At 67.3% G+C, this 15,591-nt stretch overlaps 8 protein-coding genes across 8 annotated transcripts; 3 read left to right on the top strand and 5 right to left on the bottom strand.

Moving 5' to 3' along the window:
* Positions 1-270: 270 nt before the first annotated feature.
* MICPUCDRAFT_15197 (uncharacterized protein) lies at positions 271-934 on the bottom strand (the record flags this gene model as incomplete). Its single annotated transcript, XM_003056970.1, has 2 exons — positions 271-627; positions 752-934. The coding sequence occupies 2 exons, from the start codon at positions 932-934 to the stop codon at positions 271-273; spliced, it is 540 nt and encodes a 179-aa protein (XP_003057016.1).
* A 365-nt stretch (positions 935-1,299) lies between these two features.
* MICPUCDRAFT_46861 (uncharacterized protein) lies at positions 1,300-3,332 on the bottom strand. Its single transcript, XM_003056969.1, has one exon. It carries the CDS (start codon positions 3,289-3,291, stop codon positions 1,444-1,446), a length of 1,848 nt encoding a protein of 615 aa, XP_003057015.1. The 5' UTR covers positions 3,292-3,332; the 3' UTR covers positions 1,300-1,443.
* A 381-nt stretch (positions 3,333-3,713) lies between these two features.
* Positions 3,714-6,845, bottom strand: MICPUCDRAFT_46860 (uncharacterized protein; the record flags this gene model as incomplete). Its single annotated transcript, XM_003056968.1, has 1 exon — positions 3,714-6,845. One exon carries the CDS (start codon positions 6,843-6,845, stop codon positions 3,714-3,716), a length of 3,132 nt encoding a protein of 1,043 aa, XP_003057014.1.
* A 424-nt stretch (positions 6,846-7,269) lies between these two features.
* On the bottom strand, positions 7,270-9,859 carry MICPUCDRAFT_62646 (uncharacterized protein; the record flags this gene model as incomplete). The annotated part of the gene is made up of 2 exons (XM_003056967.1): positions 8,887-9,859; positions 7,270-8,698 (listed from the first exon to the last, which is right to left on the bottom strand). The coding sequence occupies exons 1-2, from the start codon at positions 9,657-9,659 to the stop codon at positions 7,270-7,272; spliced, it is 2,202 nt and encodes a 733-aa protein (XP_003057013.1). The 5' UTR covers positions 9,660-9,859.
* Positions 9,860-10,069: 210 nt separating this feature from the next.
* MICPUCDRAFT_39003 (uncharacterized protein) lies at positions 10,070-11,011 on the top strand (the record flags this gene model as incomplete). The annotated part of the gene is made up of 2 exons (XM_003057450.1): positions 10,070-10,176; positions 10,291-11,011. 2 exons carry the CDS (start codon positions 10,070-10,072, stop codon positions 11,009-11,011), a joined length of 828 nt encoding a protein of 275 aa, XP_003057496.1.
* A 417-nt stretch (positions 11,012-11,428) lies between these two features.
* MICPUCDRAFT_15536 (uncharacterized protein) lies at positions 11,429-13,309 on the top strand (the record flags this gene model as incomplete). Its single annotated transcript, XM_003057449.1, has 1 exon — positions 11,429-13,309. One exon carries the CDS (start codon positions 11,429-11,431, stop codon positions 13,307-13,309), a length of 1,881 nt encoding a protein of 626 aa, XP_003057495.1.
* Positions 13,310-13,625: 316 nt separating this feature from the next.
* Positions 13,626-14,162, bottom strand: MICPUCDRAFT_39001 (uncharacterized protein; the record flags this gene model as incomplete). The annotated part of the gene is made up of 1 exon (XM_003056966.1): positions 13,626-14,162. The coding sequence occupies one exon, from the start codon at positions 14,160-14,162 to the stop codon at positions 13,626-13,628; it is 537 nt and encodes a 178-aa protein (XP_003057012.1).
* A 624-nt stretch (positions 14,163-14,786) lies between these two features.
* MICPUCDRAFT_15210 (uncharacterized protein) lies at positions 14,787-15,263 on the top strand (the record flags this gene model as incomplete). The annotated part of the gene is made up of 1 exon (XM_003057448.1): positions 14,787-15,263. A coding segment is annotated over one exon (477 nt), but the record flags the coding sequence as incomplete, so codon positions are not given.
* Between the last annotated feature and the right edge of the window lie 328 nt (positions 15,264-15,591).

The following is a 15,591-nucleotide window of genomic DNA, read 5'->3' as shown; positions in this document are numbered from 1 at the left end:
ACGACTGTCTGATTAGCGCGCGTTTGGTTTTCGAGCCGAAAGTGCCGAGTCCGAGTAGACGAAAAAAAAAAGCCGCCGCCGCGCGCGGAGACGCCTCGCCGCGCCTATCGATCGACACGTCGGGTCATCGCGCGCGTCCCGCGCGACGGCGCGACGCGAGAAGAACGAACGAACGAACGAACGAACGACATCGAAGGAAGGTAAGGTTACGAAGGTAATAAATGAGTGAAGAACGTTCGATGGAGTTTTCTGATGAGCGTCGCCGATCCATCACCCGATCGAGCCGCCCTTGATGGAGCCGCACGTCACCGGCCCCGCGCTCGTCATCATGGGCATGTCCTTATACGACGCGACGCAGTCGTCCGTCGTGCGCAGACCCGGCTGCACCTTCTCCCACGTCTTCTTCTTCTTCATCTGGTTCTCCGTGTGCGCCTCCGCCATGTCCGCGGCGGCGACGTCGCCGAACGACACGCGCTCGCCCGGGACGGCGTCGTCCGGCGCGAGCAGGAGCTCCACCTTCTCGTGCGACGCGTCGGACGCGGCGAGGAGCATGCCGTGGGACGGGACGCCCTGCATGTTGCGCGATTTCAGGTTCGCGAGCACGACGACGGTCTTGCCTTCGATGTCCTGTGGGGTGGGGGGGAACGCGGCGGGGTCCGTCGGTCGCGGCGCGAGACGAGATCCGCGCGCGCGCGGAGGAGGAAGAGGGTCCAGGGCTTTGGTCCTACGCGACGCGATCGCATCGACGCACCTCCGCGGACATGTAGGGCACGAGCCCGCTGCAGATCGTCCGCGGCTCCGCCTCGCCGACGTCCACGGTCTCGACGTAGAGCTTGTCCGCGTCCTCGTGCTTCGTCGCGGTGAGCACGCGCCCGACGCGAAGGTCGACGAGCTGCTCGACGCCGTCGGGGGCGTCGACGACTTCCTCCGCCATGGCGCGGATCGAGAGAGGGGACGTCACCGCGCGCGCGCGGAGCGCGGCGGCGCGCGTCGGCGCGCGGAGGGGGGCGGCCGCGGCGATCGCGTGCACGGCTCGGAGGGCGAAGGCCATCGTTCGCGCGATGGGGGAGCGGGGAGCGCGCGGCGCGACGGGGAGTGCGCGCGCGACGACGACGACGCGCCGATCGCGCCGAGAGGCTGCGTCGTTTCCGAGACTGGATTTTACTGGATCAGATTCTGTTCTCGATAAATAATTCGCTCCTACGTGTACGTGTAGTCCCGTCGTGGGGTTGCTTACTACGTGAGAGGATTGTTCGTAGTGCGGTCTGCTCGCTTCTAGATCACATGTTTTACCCGGATGGGTTAGAGCTCAGTCTTTTTGTAATCAGATCTACACTGTAGTGTACGTGTAGTCTACGCGCTCTCACGCGAGACGCGCGCGTCTGTTACCACTGATACACGATACCCGAAGGGGCCGACCGACGGACGCTCGATCATCGCTCATCACGACCAGTTGAATATCTCCGCGAGCCAACTCTTCTCGACGTGCCGCTTCTCTTCGATCTTAAACACGCCGAGGTGCCCGCCTAGCTTTCCCTCTCGAAGGCGAAAGACGACCTGATCGCCCTCTTTTAAAACCACCGCCTTGGACGCGGGCAACGGGTCGTACCGCCCGCTGTCGTCGATCATGTACCCCGGTCCGTCCCTCAGGGCTTTCATTCGGATCTTTTCTTTCACGATCGTCAGCGTGAACTGCTGCCGGCTCACGGCTTTGCTCCACACGCCGCCGACGCCTCGGCCCATCATCTGCGCCCCCTGGTGCAGGTCGACGGTGAACGGCTCCGGCTTCTTGCCGTCGTGCTCCTCCATGTGCGAGATGACCTGCTGCTCCGTCATCTGCTCCACGAGGTGGAGGACTTTGTGTCCGCCCTCGACGTGGTTCGGCCCGGAGCCTTCGACGAACTCGGCTTCGTCCTGAGGAATCATGTTCAGGCGGTCGCGCACGTCTCGGACTTGGTCGTATAAATCGTAGATGGCGTTTTCGTAGCTCATCCCGGGCTCGTCGTCATCGTTCACGAGGCGCAAGAAATGCGGGTTGAACGGCACGCCCTTGTGCTCCTTCTTCTCGTAGTTCTCCGCCATGTTTTCTAACAGCGTGCGCTCGCCGTCGTCCTCGTACTTGTCGTCCTGGAACCGTTCGTTCGTGATCTCTCCGATTAAGTCCGTGACGACCGTCGCGAGCGCGATGAGCACGAACGCGTTCACGAGCGTCGCGATGAGGGCGTAGTACTCGAACGCGCCGAGGTCGCCGTGGGCGTGAAAGGAAAAAAGCACGCCGGACCAATCGCGCTCGGACCACGTCCCTTCCTTCGACTGTAAGTTCGTGCCGTAATCGGCCGTGTAGTGGTACTCTTTGCCCGGCCCGTATCGCTCCGTGGTCGGGAGTAGCGTCGGGGTGACTGTCGCGACGACGTCGTAGTTGAACGGATCCCACTCGGCGAACTCCCGCGTGTTTCGCACGTCGATATCTAGGATGATCTTCGCCCCCATGAAACGGTAAGGCACGTTCGGAGAGTTCACGTACCTGGTGGCGCTGCCAGCGTACCCCGTCATGTCCGCGTCCAAGTCTACGCCCGCCAACGCCAAAAGATCTGTCACCGAGATCTCGACGTACGACCCTTCTCTCTTCGGGTAGTACGTGTCCGAGCCGATGATCAGCTTGTCCGGGAGCTGGTCTATCCCGTTCTCGCTCTTCACGCGGAACTGAAACTTCAGCTTGAGCGTCTCCGCGCGCGCGACGTACGCGTCCGCGACGCTCGTAGCGGCGTCCGAGCACGTGTCAAACACGTTGGCGCTCGCGGTGTAGGTCCCGGAGCACGTCCGCGAGTACATCGTCTCCCGAAAGTGCGTGTATATCCACGCTGCTCTGTCGTTCATCTGGGTGAACTCCGCCGGTTGGGGCGTCACGCACTGTGGGTTCGTGTACACGAGGCTCGTGTCGAACCCTGCGATGTAGTCCACTTCTTCGTAAATCGTCGCCGCGGTCCCGTACACGCAGTAGGCCAAGTTGCTCACCGTCGTCGAGAACGCGGTGTCGTAATCATCCGTTACCAAGATCGTCTCCACGAAAATAGCCGGGTCGTCGAACGCCATGTAGTTATGCGAGAATATGATCGAGGACACGGCGAAGCCCGCGACCACGAACATGAAGAACAAGTGCAGGCGGACCAACGACTTATCGAACGTCTTCACGACCTTGTTCGTCCTGTATTGCGAGAGGAAGGTGACGGAACTGGACAGGCGACTCAACAACATGCCAAAGGGGCTCGGCGGCTTCGTGGCCGGCGGCATCGCGACGGCGTCGGACGACGACGACGACGACGCGGCCGCGGGGTGATGATATTTCCGGTTTCAACTTTATTTAATTGATGGACGAAATGAATGCGCCCGTCGTCGTCGGATGGCCGCGGCCTCTCCGCGCCGGTCCCCGCGGGTCTCGACCGCGCCGCGACGCGCGGGGTGCACGAGACGCGCGCGAGGGCCGACCGCGACTCTCGATCGTCCGAGGTCGCCTCTCGGCGGGCGCTGCTTATGAAGTCGAATCGCTCGCGCGGAGTCGTGGTCGCGTTCGGGGCCGCGGACCAGACTGGCAGAGAGCGCTACCTTGGTACTCTGCTGTAACCACCCGACCAAATGCCGCCGCGGCGCGAGCGACGCGGAGGCGAGCGAGGCGCGACTTGCCGCGTGCGATTATAAACACTACCACCGCTCGATCAATCGTCTTCCTCGTTCAGCAGGAAGACGTACACCGCGAGCAGGATGCCGACGAAGGCGAACGGCGCCGCGGTGTCCTCGCTCTCCTCCTTCGCGTCCAGGCCGAACTCCCCCCGCCTCGACGTCTCTCGCTTCGTCTCCTTCTTCTCTTTCTTCGCCGCCGCCGGCGGCGGCGCCGGCGGCGTCGGCGCCTCGACGACGACCGGCGCGGCCGCGGGCGCGGGCGCGGAGACGACGACGGACGGCGCAGCCTCCGGCGCCGGCGCGCGCACCGGCAACGCCGGGGTGAGCGCGTCCCTCGCGCGCGCCTTCCGGTCCCGCGCCGCCGCCTCCGCCGCCGCGCGTTGCTCCTCCGCGCGTTGCTTCTCCGCGAAGAGTTTCGCAGCCTGGTCCTTCCGCAGGTTCTCCTGCATCTCGCGCGCGGCCGCCGCGCGATTGACCGCCTTCTCGTTCGTCTCCTTCCGCAGCTGCTCCTCGCGGCGCTTCGCGAGATCGACCGCTTCCTTCGCCGCGCGCCGCGACGCGTCTCGCTTCGCCGCGGCTTCGGCGTCCCTCGCCTCCTTGGCCGCCTTCTCCTCGTTCGTCTTCGCGAGGAGCTGGTTCACGCGCTCCTGCGACCGCGCGAGGATCGGGGACTTCGCCGCGGCCTCAGCCTCGCGCGCGGCTTTCGCCTCCGCGAGCGCGGCAGCCTTTTCCTCGGTTTTTTCGAGCGCCTTCTCCACGGCGGCGGGCAGCGCGTCGGGCGCCGAGGCGGACGCTTCTGCGACGACGACGGGCGCCGTCGCCTCCGCGGAGGCGGCGACGTCGCTTCCCTCGGCGTCGACGACGGTCGCCGTGGACTCGGCGGCGACGACGGACCCGGCCCCGGCCCCGGCCGCGGCCCCGGCCTCGGCCCCGGCCCCGGCCTCGGCCGCGGCGGACAACGTCGCGACGATCTTCTCGCGTCTCACCTCCGGGGTGAGGACGTTTTTGTTCTCCGTCCGCAACACCAACGCGGCGACGCGCGCGTTCGACGCCGCTTCCTCCGCCGCGCGTCTCGCCCTCGCCGCCTCGTTCGCCGCCGCGCGCTCTGCGGCGACCTTCTCTTTCAGCGCGTTCGCGCGCGCGGTTTCTTCCGCTTGTTTCGCCGCGATCGCGGCTTGTCGCTCCGCCGCCGCCGCGCGCGCGGGGGCTTGGAGTTCTTCCGCGATTTTCTTATCCGCCTCGAGCTTCGCCTTCGTGACCGCCGCGGCTGCTTCTTTCTTCTTCTCGAACTCCGCCTTCGCCTTCGCTTTCTCCTCCGCTTGCTTCTCCGCGGTGGCCGCGGCCTTGGCGTTGACGCGCTCCTGCTCCTCGCGCGCTTTCTCCGCGGCGGCCGCGGCTTTCGCCCTCGCGGCTTCGCGCGCTTTCTCCTTCTTCGCGTCTTCGATCTCGCGTTCCGCTCGCAGCTTCTCCGCGGCCGCCTTGCGCGCGGCGTCCGCCTTGGCCTTCTCCGCAGCCTTCGCCTCGAGATCGCGCTCGCGCGCGAACTCCGCCCTCGCTCTTTCGAGCGCGCGGGCTTCGATTTCTTTCTCGCGGGCGGCTTCCGCCTTGGCGCGTTCAGCCGCGGCGGCACGTTCGGCTTTCGCCTTCTCCGCCGCCGCCTTGGTCTTCTCCGTCGCCGCCGCGCGCTCGGCTTTCGCCTTATCGGCCTCCGCCTTCGCTTTCGCGGCGGCGGCTTTCCTCGCGGCGTCCGCCTCCGCGCGCTCCTTCTCCTGGAGCGCCTTCTCCGCGGCGGCGGCGCGCGCGGCTTTCGCCTTGTCGAGCTCGGCTTTTTTCGCCGCTTCCGCCTTCGCCTTCTCCGCTTGCGCCTTCGCCGCTTCGCGCTCCGCGGCGCCAGCCTTGTACGCGTCGTACTTCGCCGTGTCCTTCGCGGGCTTCGCCGCGGGCGCGGGCTTCGGGGCCGGAGCCGCGGGCGCGGGCTTAGGGGCCGGAGCCGCCGCGGGCGCGGACTTCGGCGGCGCGGGCTTCGGCGCGGGAGCCGGAGCCTCGCGCTTCTTCGCATCCTTCTTCTCGATCGGCTTGGGCGCGGGCGGCGTCTTCGCCTTCGCCTTCGCCGGCGCCGGCGTCGGCGCCGGCGTCGGCGTCGGCGTCGGCGTCCGCTTCGGCGCGGGCGGCGCCGGGGCGGGCTTCCTCGCCTCGGCGGCGGCGGCGGCGGCTTTCTTCTTCGCCTCCGCCTCGGCCGCCTTCTCCTTCGCCGCCTTCTCCGCGTCCCTCGCCGCGCGCGCCTTTTCGATCTCCGCGCGCTTCGCCGCGGTCGCCTCCGCGCGCGCTTTCGCCGCCCTCTTCGCGGCGACCTTCTCAGCCTTCTCCGCGGCGGCCCGCGCGGCGGCGTCCGGCGGCTTGGGCGGCTCGACGCGCTTCTTCACCTCCTTCTTCTCAGCCGCGGGCGCGGGCGCGGGCGCGGGCGCGGGCTTCTTCGCCGCGGGCGTCGCCTTCTTCGCCTTCTTCTTCGTCGCGTCGCCGCCGGAGACGGCTTTCGCGTACGCCGCCGACGCGTCGGAGTCCGCCTTCAGCGTGAACTCCGTCTTCTTCGCCGCGGGCTTCTTCTTCGCCGCCGCCGCCGACGACGACGACGACGCCGCCGCCGTCTTCTTGGCCTTCTGCGCGGGGTTCGTCTGCTTCGCGACGCGCTTCGTTTGCTTCGCCTTCTGCGCGGCGTACAGATCCTCCGCGGCGAGCGACGCGGCGATCTCGCTGATCTCCTCCGCGGTGAGCGAACGCGTCGCGTCCCCCGACAGCGGCGCCGCGCCCGCGAGGTCGACGACGAAGTCCGGGGGCGCGTTCGAGGACGACGACGCGTAGAGCTCGTCCACGACCGCTTTCGCGAGCGCCGCGGGCGCGATGGCGACGTTCGCGACGACGCACGCGGCCGCGATCGAGGACGCGAGCGCGCGCATCTTCTCGCGCGGGGTGGAGTCGACGGAGGCGTGGCCGCGATCGACGGAGGACGCGGGGCGGGGAGACGACGCGGCGTCGTCGCGCGCGCGCGCGAGCGCGGGACCGACGCCCTTGCGGACGCCCGCGCGCGCGACGCCGTCGCGCTTCGCGGCGAGCGGCGACGCGACGCCGGCGAACGCGGCGTTCGCGGACGCGAGCGACGAGGACGACATCGCGATCGGCGGGAGCGGCGGCAGGCGATCCGAATCCAATGCGGAGCGCGCGCGCGACGGGACGGCGGCGACGGCTCGCGGGGACGACGCGGCGCGGATGCGTGCGCGCGCGAGCGCGGCGGGTTCGTGCGACTTCGACGGAAGTCGAGGCGCGACTCGGACGCGTGCGAGGCGCGCGCGATGGTGCCGAGCGCGGACGCGTCGCCGCCGGTCCGCGTCGACCGAAAAAGCTTCTGGCGGGAAAACGGCCAATCACAGCGCGGCATTGAAATCCTTTTCTCGGTTTCAACACTTGATCGCGCCCCCTTTCAACGGACCGATGAACTTTTTTTGTAGTGGATCGCACGAGATATGCACAAGCTCTACGACGCGACGCTCTCCGCGGCTCTCCTTCTCCTCCTCCTCATCCTCCTCATCGCCCTCGTCAGTACGACGTCCCGACCTTCCTGTGATGAATCGCGGTGAGCCCTTCCTCTTTCAGCAGCTTCCCTTCGTTCACCTTGGCGAGGACGATCCAGTGGTCGCCCGCTTCCATCCTGTCGGTGACCTCGCACTCGAGGACGCTGAGCGCCTCGGTGACGACGGCGCAGCCGTTCGCCTCGGAGATCTCCACGTCCATGTCCCCGAACCGGTTCTCCCCCGGCGCGAACGGTTTCAACAGCGCCTTGATGACGTCCTTCTCGTTCCCAGCCTGAAGCACGTTCAGGTTGAACGCGCTGCCTTTCAACAGGAAGCTCTCCACCGCACGTTCCTTGGCCACCGCGACGGTGAGCGCGGGCGGATTAAACGACGCCTGGCTCACCCACGACGCGAGCATCGCGCTCTGGGTCTCTTCCTTCTTCGCGGTGACGCAGCACAGCGAGCCGACGATTCGTCCGACCGCGGCCGCGGTGTCGGACGCGCCCGCGGTGGCGGCGGTGCTGCCCGCGGCGAGATCTTTCTGCTCCGCCGCGGCTTTCTTCTTTCGCAGCTTCTTCACCGCCTGCGCGAGATCCGTGCCGGACTCCTCGCACACCTGAAGCATCTCTTGCGTCGGCTTGAACTTGCAGCGGATCGGCTCGAACGCGAACTTGAACCCGCCGTCCGTGAGTCGAGATTCCATGAGGTCCACGGCCTCGCCGGACCACCCGAACGACCCGAACACGCCGGCGGGGTACTCCCGCGACGCCTCCTTGACGATGGTCCCGAGCGCGTTGCTCACCGGCGTCGGCATGTGGCCGCCGAGGGTCGGCGCGCCGAGACAGAACCCCTCCGTCCGCGCCATCACCTCCGCGACTTCCTGCGACGTTGAGAGCTCACAGTTGAGCATCTCCACGGCGACGTCCGCTTTCGTGATGCCGCGCGCGATCGCTTGCGCCATCGCGGACGTGTTTCCGTACGCGCTGGCGTAGATGACGGCGACGGCAAACTGATCCGCGCGTTTGGCTTGCGTCTCGAGCCACTGGAGGTACTCGCGCACGAGCTCGTTCTTCCCGGACTTGATCACGGGGCCGTGGAGCGGGCAGATCGCGGCGGCAGCCATGGGCGCGTCTTTCGAAACTGCCGTCCTGCGGACGTTACCGCTCCCGCCGAAGTTATCCGCGACGCGGTTGAGGAGCTTGGCGAGTTTCGGCGCGACAGATTTCGGCGGCGGCGGCGCCTCTTCCTCCTTCTTCTCCTCTATCCCCTCCTCCTCCTCCGCCGCCGCCGCGGCGCCTCTCCCGATGTACGTCTGGATCTTATCCAGCGCCGCGTTCGTGGGCTTCGCCATCGGCGCGAGCATGCAGTCGAAGAAGTACCGCCAGTCCGTCTCGTACGTCTCGAACCCGACGCCGGCGTCCGACGGCGCGCCCTCCTCCGTCGCGACGTGCGCGCTGAGGGTGATCGCCCATACGAAGCGACGTAGGGGTGGAGTTGAAAGGCGTCAGTTGGCTTTCAAAGGCGCCTAGGGCGGGCGTTGAAAGCGAGGTGTGGGCGGAGAGAGACGACGGGTAAAGTCCTTAAGGATCGGCGTTCACCACGCGGACGGGGTCGTATGGGGACCAGTGCGAGGAGAACGCGCCTGAACAACTTCGACGTGAACAACAGCCCGCTCGTCTCGTCGAACGTCACGACGCCGTCCGGCCACCGCGGCGTCGGCGTCGTCGTGAACGACAAGACGCGGTTTCCGCCGAGGTCCAGACCGTCCCCGGACTTGATCGTGCGAAGCCGCGCGCGTAAGCCGCCGCGCTTCCACGCCGCCGCGAGCGCGTCCGAGGACGCGGGCGTCCCGGGTTTAAGCGCGGCGTAGATGACCTGCGCGGCCGGGTTCGAGCACCACACCTCCACGGCGGGGGACGACGCCGGTCGCGCGTCGAGCAGCGCCGCGAGCGCGTCCACGCGCTTCGGGGAGAGGTGCCCGAGGACGACGTAATCGATGGAGCCGCAGTCCACGGCTTTGCTGAAGGCGTCGGCGTAGGATTTATCCGGGAGGTCCACGAGCGCGATCTTGTCTCCGCCCGTCACGACGTAGCTGTTGTCCGTGCTGCCTCGCGCCATGCCGTACTCGACCTCGAACTTGAGGCGATCGCGGCAGACGCATCGCACGGACTCCACGCCCGGGGCGATGACGTCTTTTTGGATCTCCTTGAACGCGAGCGTCGCGACCGCGGTCTTCGCGGTGTCCTCCTCTCTCGCGTTCGCGTCGGCGGGTTCGGCGACCGCCGCGCGCGCGGCGACGCGCCCGCGCCGCGACGGGCGACGTTTCGTCGTCGCGGCGCCGGCGGCCTTGTTCTTCGCGAGCGCGCGGGGGGCGGCGACGCCGGTCGCGAACGCGGACGCGACGGCGGAGGACATCGTGGACGAGGTGCGACGACGACGATGTCACGCGCCGGGGCGGACGATGATTACGGTCGTTGTTCTCCTCGCGCGGATAAATCGCTCGAGGCCTCGGCTCGGGGCGCGAGGCTCGGGTATCGAAGACGACGCGACGCGCGCTGCGCGACGCGGGCGCGTATCGAGCGAAGACGAAGCTTCACGCGGAGGCGCGGAACGACGTTCGCGCGCTCGAGAGTGCGCGAGGGCGCGCTCGGGGGGGGGGAGGAGCACGTGGGCGTGACAGAGATCCCCCTCCGCGCCTGTCAGCTGAACGAATCCAGTGCCACGTGGAGGGCACGCGCGCCGGCCGGTCCAAGGCTTTTTTTCCCCGCTTTCCTTTTCGAATAAAATAATTTGATGAACGTTCAGATCGACCGGCGCGCCCCGCGATGGCGCCGGTCCCGCCGTCCGCGCTGTGGTCGCAGGTCGCGACGCGCGCGGGCGGAACCGAGGACGAGGTCCAGAGGGCGGTGCTGAGGGCCGCGGGGTTTGAATGGTGCGCGCGCGCGGCGTCGTGTCTTCCCCTCCCCTTTGGCGTGTTAAATGAATGAACGAACGCCGACGACTGACCCTCCCACTCCGTCCACCCTCCCGCGAACGAACTCGCCAGGGACGACGCGACCGGCCTCCTGACCGCGTGGCCGTCGGACGGCGCGATCGCGCTGACGCCGCCGAGACCGCGACCGCATCCGCGCGCGGCCGCGAGCGATGTCGTCGACCTCATCTCCCCGGAGGACGCGCGGCGACGACAGTCCGCCGTGGCCGTCGCCGCGACGCGCGCGCCGTCGCCGTCGCCGTCCTCCTCCTCCTCGCCGCCGCCGCCGCCGCTGCGCGCGCGGCTCGGACGCGCGACGACGACGACGACGATGGCGACGACGCCCGTAGAGGTGTCCGTGGTGTCGTCGAGCGAAGACGAGGACGAGGACGACGACGACGACGAGGTCCCCGCGCGTCTGACGCCGCCGCGAGGAGGAGGAGGAGGAAAGCGTCCGCGTCCCCGCGACGCCGCCGCCGCCGCCGCGTCCGCGCTGCTCACCTTCGAGGATAAGATCGGTCTGTGGATCAAGTCGAAGCCGGAGCTGTACGACCGCGTGCTGCTCATGGAGAGCGTCGACGTCGACGACGTCCTGCGCGCGATCAACGCGGAGGTTGCCCCGTCGACCGGAGGAGGAGGAGGAGGAGGAGGAGAAAAAAAAACCAAAACGTTTGGCGTCGGCGCGCGCGTCCCGCGGGCGAGGCTGCTCGCGTACCTCGACGACGAGGGCGTCGCGTTCACGCAGACGAAGAGTCGGCAGGCGAAGGCGGCGAGGTACGGGAACGCGCGGTTTTGAGCGAGGTGGAGAATACGTAGCGTGAGCGAGGGATGTAGCATAGCGTGAGATAATAACGGAGGAGGCTTCGCACAATTTAATCGCAGAGTTCGCTCAGTGCCGCCTCGCCGCGTGTGTCACGATCTGATTCGAAGTGCTGAGACACGTCACCGCTGCACGTGGTTGCCGAGGAATTGCGCCCCGTCCCTCCGTCCGCGCGGTCACAACGCGACGCGCGCGCACGGGAAGCAGTTCTCCGCGCCTCACGCCCGCGCTCGAGCCCGTCTCGAGACCTCGCGTCCGCGCGCGCGCGCGAACCCTCCGCGCGAACCCTCCGTCGGATAAACCTTCGCGCGGAGAGATCTGTGCGTTCCGTTTGCTGCGCCGTTCAGAGGAAAACATAAAACGAACACGATGTCCGCCTCCTCCTCCGCGCTGATGGCGTCCCGCGCGCCCGCGACAACTCGCGCGACCGCCGCGCTCTCCTCCCGCGCGCGCGTCCGCCGCGCCTCCCGCTCCGCGCGCGCGTCCACGACGACTTTCACGACGCGCGCCGCGATCGCGGAGCCGGAGCCGGTGACCGAGGTCAACAACAGCGAGATCGAACTCTTCGAGGGGAAGAAGCGCCTCCAGACGCAGACGTCCGTCATCGGCCCGGACACGACGTGCATCCGCTCCCTCGACTGGGACCGCGACCGGTTCGACATCGAGTTTGGGCTGGAGAAAGGGACGACGTACAACTCGTACGTCATCGAGGGCGCGGAGAAGACCGCGCTCGTGGACGCGTCGCACGAGAAGTTTCGGTCGCTGTACATCGACACGCTGAAGGGCGTCGTGGACCCCTCCACGATCGATTACATCGTGTGCTCGCACACGGAGCCGGACCACAGCGGGCTGATCGGGGACATCTTGGAGCTCGCGCCGAACGCGACCGTCCTGGGCTCGAAGGTTTGCCTCGCGTTCCTCGAGAACTTGGTCCTGAAGCCGTTCAAGTCTCGCGCGGTGAAGGGCGGCGACGTGATCGACCTCGGCGGCGGGCACGAGCTGAAATACATCATGGCCCCGAACTTGCACTGGCCGGACACGATGTTCACGTACGACCCGGCGTCTCGGCTCATCTACACCTGCGACGCGTTCGGGAGCCACTACTGCACCGAGGAGATGTTCGACACGGACTTGCAAGCCGTGATGCCGCATTACCGGTTTTATTACGAGTGCCTCATGAAGCCCAACGCGCGTTCGGTGCTCACCGCGCTTCGAAAGTGCAAGTCCGAGGAAGCGGACTTCGTCGGCGTGTGCAACGGCCACGGCCCTCTGCTGCGGTTCAACGTGGACGAGCTCATCGGGGATTACCAGCGCTGGAGCGAAGACGCGCTGGAGAAGGCGAAGGCGAACACCGTCGTGTTTTACACCAGCGATTACGGCTTCTCCGACCGCCTGTCGCAATCCGTCGCGAGGGGCCTGACCAAGGCGGACGTCGAGGTGACGATGATGGACATGAACACCGCGGACACCCAAGAGATCATCGAAGCGGTCGGCCACGCGACCGGCATCGTGCTGCTCGCGCCGCCGACGGAGGGCCCCGCGCACGACGCGCTCGCCGCCATCGTCGGCTCGTGCGGCAAGAAGCAAAAGATTCTCATCGGCGAGTCGTACGGCGGCGCGGACGAGCCCGTGGACACGATGGCGGTGAAGTTCGCGAGCTTGGGACTCGCGGAGGTTGTCCCCGCGCTGCGCGTGAAGGAAGACCCGAGCGAGGCGACGTACCAGCTCTTCGAGGAGTCCGGCACGGATCTCGGGCAGGTTTTGACGAAGAAGGCGACGATCAAGGCGATGAAGAGCGCGATGTCCAACGACGTCGCCAAGGCGCTCGGGCGGGTGAGCGGCGGGTTGTACGTCATCACCGCAGCGCAGGGCACCGCGACGTCCGCGATGGTCGCGTCGTGGGTCGCGCAGGCGTCGTTCGAGCCGCTCGGGTTCACCGTCGCGATCGCGAAGGACCGCGCGATCGAGTCCTACATGCAAGTCGGGGACAAGTTCGTCTTAAACTGCCTCCCCGAGGCCGGGTGGGAGCCCATCGTGAAGCACTTTCTCATTCGGTTTCCCCCGGGCGCGGACCGGTTCGAGGACGTGGAGTGGCAGCCCGCGTCGTGCGGGGCGCCGATCCTGAAAGACGCCGCCGCGTACGTGCAGTGTAAAGTGGTGAGCAGGATGGAAGCCGCGGATCACTGGATCGTGTACAGCGAGGCCATAGACGGGAAGGTGTTCAAGGATGAGAAGACGGCGACGCACCACCGCAAGGTGGCGTCGTACTACTGAGCGGCGGGCGATTTTCCGCTCCAGCTAGCCAGAGGAAGGGAAACCCTTCGCTCTTGCACTCGCGACTGTAACATGATTGATGATGAAAACGATGATTGTTTTTCACACTGAGAGCTATTATGCTGTGCTACTCGATCGTTTCGTTCGTACATGTACAGACAACGCGTGCCAATGCGCACGCGAAAGAATCGTCGCGCGGGCGGGCCCGGGGTTTCCTTTTCCCCGTTCCCGCCCCCGCCTTTCAAAACATCCAATCCATCGATCGGCCCATCACATCCCACCCCACCCCACCCCATCCCCCGCGAGCGCCGTGCGATCACCCGATCGCGTTGATCGTCCCGACGAACCACTTCTTGCACACCATCTCCTCCATGTGCGGGTTCGGCATCAGCCCGATGTGATCCGGATGAGCGCGCCGCTGCCCGTCGCTCTTCGTCGCCTTCGGCATCAGCGTCGCGCTGTACTTCCCCGATTGGCCCGCTTGGATGGATCCCGAATCCGACGTGGCGGCGGCGGTGACGGACGCGTGGGAGACGCTCTCCATCGTCGCCGTCGCGGACGGGACGCCGCGGCCGAACCCGGCGACGCCGAGCGCGACGCCTAGAAACGCGTTGCCGAAAAAGCTCGGCCCCGAGCCCGACCGCCGATGCGACTTCCCAACGCGAGCGTCTGCTGACTCGACCTCCTCCGCTTTTCCCTCGCGCTCGCCGGCGAACTCCACCGCGGTCGACGTCGCGTCGCCGTTCGCGGCTCGCGCCGTCGCGGTGACGCGTCGTCGTCGCGAGGACGAAGTCGGCCTCGCGCGCGCGGCGTTCGCGCAGGTCGCGAATCGAGCCGCGACGCAAGACGTCATCGATGACGTCGCGTTTCACGATGCGGGAAAACTTCCCTTCACCCCGGAATGTCGCGCCTCCGCGGGTTCCGTAGACGCGAGCGTGCGACGCGAGGAACGGCGTCGAGCGGTCGCGCTTCGTGAATTCGCTTCGAGCGAATAAGCGTTTAGAAGACGGTCGCGTCTGATGAGACGCGCGAGTGGACGTGCGCGTGTGTGAGCGCGCGTCGGAGTGACGAGACGGCGACGCCTCGCGCGAAAAAAGCGACTTGTCGCGTCGACACGCGACCAACGAAAACACCGCGCGAGATCGCGTCATCCGTTCCGCGTCCGCGTCATCGCGCCGCTTCGTACAGTATCACGTATGGGTTCTTAGTCTCGCGGAAGCGTACCGTACGCGTCGGCACCGAAATCCAGGCCCGTGACGAAAAGCGAGCACCGCGCTCCGATACCAAAGCAACCATGGCGTCGGTCCTGCGCGCGTCCGTCGGCGTCGGCGTCGGCGTCGCCGACGCGCGCGCTCGAACGCCGCGGCGCGTTTCGAGATCCGCGTCCGCGTCCGCGTCCTCGCGCCTCCCCGTCGCGTCCGCCGACGACGCGCCCTCCGCGGTTCCGACCGAAACCGCGGTGTTCGGAGTGGGATGATTTTGGAAGCCGGAAGCGCGCTTCGCCGCGCTTCCGGGGGTGCTCGCGACCAGAGTAGGGTACACCGGCGGCCCGAGGACGTCCCGCTCGGTGACGTACGACAGCGTGTGCGACGACGACGGGCACACGGAGGCGGTCAGGGTGACGTTCGACCCCTCCGTGTTGAGCTACGACGCGCTGTTGCGCGAGTTTTGGGACATCAGCGCGAGCCGAGCGACGACGACGCGACGAAAGGCGCAGTATAAGAGCGCGATATGGACGACGAACGACGCGCAGGCCGCGCACGTCGCGATCGCGATGCGCGAGAAGGCGGAAGAGCTCGGGATGGAGATCGTCACCGAGGTGCGCGCGCTCGACGCGTGGCACGACGCGGAGGAGCGGCACCAAAAGTACGTCGAGAAGAACCGAGCGAATAAGGCGCGTTCTATACACTGGTTCCCATACGACCGCGTCGGCGTGGTGAACGCCGATCCTTAAGGACTTTGCCCGGCGTGTCTCTCCGCCCAGGGTCCCTCGCTTTCAATCCCCGACCTCGACGCCTTTCAACTCCAACTGACGCCTTTCAACTCCACCCCGACGTCGCTTCCTACGGAACGCGACCAAGGCGAGGCGCGCCGCGGAGGCGAAGAGGTGGGTCGACGCGTGGAGCGAGGGCGGGGGGTGATGGACGGCGCGGTGGCGTGTGGCGCGCTGGGACGCGCCGCCGACGCGGCGAGCGGAGGCGTCGAGATCGTGACGTCGCGGGCGAGAAAGCGCGGGCGAGTGATCCGCGTTCGCCCGAAGACTGATTCTCTCGCCGCCGCCG

The sequence above is a fragment of the Micromonas pusilla genome (genome assembly GCF_000151265.4).
Source record: "Micromonas pusilla CCMP1545 genomic scaffold MICPUCscaffold_3, whole genome shotgun sequence".
Lineage (NCBI taxonomy): Eukaryota > Viridiplantae > Chlorophyta > Mamiellophyceae > Mamiellales > Mamiellaceae > Micromonas > Micromonas pusilla.
Note: the sequence above shows the minus strand (reverse complement) of the source record. Positions and strands in the feature narration are given on the sequence as shown.